Source organism: Stegastes partitus, unplaced genomic scaffold (genome assembly GCF_000690725.1).
Source record: "Stegastes partitus isolate 25-593 unplaced genomic scaffold, Stegastes_partitus-1.0.2 Scaffold2775, whole genome shotgun sequence".
NCBI lineage: Eukaryota > Metazoa > Chordata > Actinopteri > Pomacentridae > Stegastes > Stegastes partitus.
Window position 1 is genome coordinate 14829 of NW_007580506.1, and position 1287 is coordinate 16115.

The 1287-nt window shown below is 44.9% G+C and overlaps 1 protein-coding gene across 1 annotated transcript in view; it reads right to left on the reverse strand.

The window, feature by feature from the left end:
* LOC103375683 (trypsin-1) overlaps positions 1 to 766 on the reverse strand; it is a 4767-nt gene extending 4001 nt beyond the window's left edge. The window contains exons 1-3 of the mRNA XM_008306000.1: positions 704 to 766; positions 452 to 602; positions 84 to 334 (exon numbers count right to left, since the gene is read on the reverse strand). Coding sequence (XP_008304222.1) covers positions 84 to 334; positions 452 to 602; positions 704 to 743 — 442 coding nt within the window. The 5' untranslated portion in view covers positions 744 to 766. The remainder of the gene's footprint in view (positions 1 to 83; positions 335 to 451; positions 603 to 703) is intronic.
* Positions 767 to 1287: the final 521 nt, after the last annotated feature.

Below are 1287 nucleotides of genomic sequence, written 5' to 3' on the forward strand. Positions count from 1 at the left end.
AGGATCGAAGTAACACGAGGGGAGCCAGATATTGCCATGAAACATTCTGGAACAACAAGAGCGAAGATGCAGATGTTACTCACAGGCGCTCATGGTGCTGCCCCAGCCAGAGACCAGGCACCAGGTGCCAGCGGAAGCACAGCTTCTGGGCAGAGCCACAGGCTGCACGTATGCGTTGAGGGTGGCGGGCCTGCTAAGCTTGATCAGCATGATGTCATTGTCGATGTTGTAGGAGTTGTAGTTGGGATTGCGGATGACACGGGAGGAGTCGATGAACTGCTCGTTTCCCTCGCTGAGCCCAATGTGGTGCTCTCCCAGACGCACCTGAATACGGCTGAAGGCAATTCAAAATCAAAGGATTAATGAAAAATATATTGGCATTTGAGCTATGTCCCCTTCAGGTATTTAAATTCAACCTACAATCTTGGAAAAACATGAGGAATATACGTACGACTTGTAACAGTGAGCAGCAGACACAACCCAGTTCTCATTGACCAGGGAGCCACCACAGAAGTGGTATCCAGAGTTCAGAGACACCTGATGGGGCTGAGAGTGAGCCTCGCACTCATATCCTCCGACGATCTTGTCGTCCTCCAGGGCAACTGAAAGCACACAGAATCCCAAAGAATCAGTAACACTGTTAAGGTGTTTATAATTTAGTCATTAAATCTATGTGAATATAAGCAGAAAAATATAAACTTACAAGCAGCTCCGATGAGCAGAACAAAGACCAGAGACCTCATGGTTGCTATGTGATCCTGTTGATGATGGTAATTCACCAGGAGTCCTGGTTTATATAGAAAGGTACCGTTGTTGTTGTCCTGCAGAAGACACCTCCCAAAATTATTTCTGACCAATCCGGATCTTAAAAAATAATCTATGATTCATCGGAAAACTTTTTTTTTTTGGTGGCAGAAGGGGAGGTCCTATTAGAGACTCAAATGGAATTACTTATAAACTTTTAGAAATATTGGAATTCTAATCGTAAAAGCAGGATATTTGATACATGCATTCATCCATCCTTACATTATCTATAGACTGCTTTATCCTCAGCAGGGTCGCGGGTGTCTGGAGCCTATCTGAACCGACTTTTGGACATGACCCTGGTCAGGTCGCCGGTCTATCACAGGACTACACTTAGAGACAAACAACCAAGAACACTCATATTTACACCTTTGGACAATTTCGAATCCCCAAATAACCTCAACATGTTTTTGGACTCTCACTGGAGAACCCATGCATGCACAGGGAAAACATAGAGATTTCACACAGAAAGATCCCAGGCCC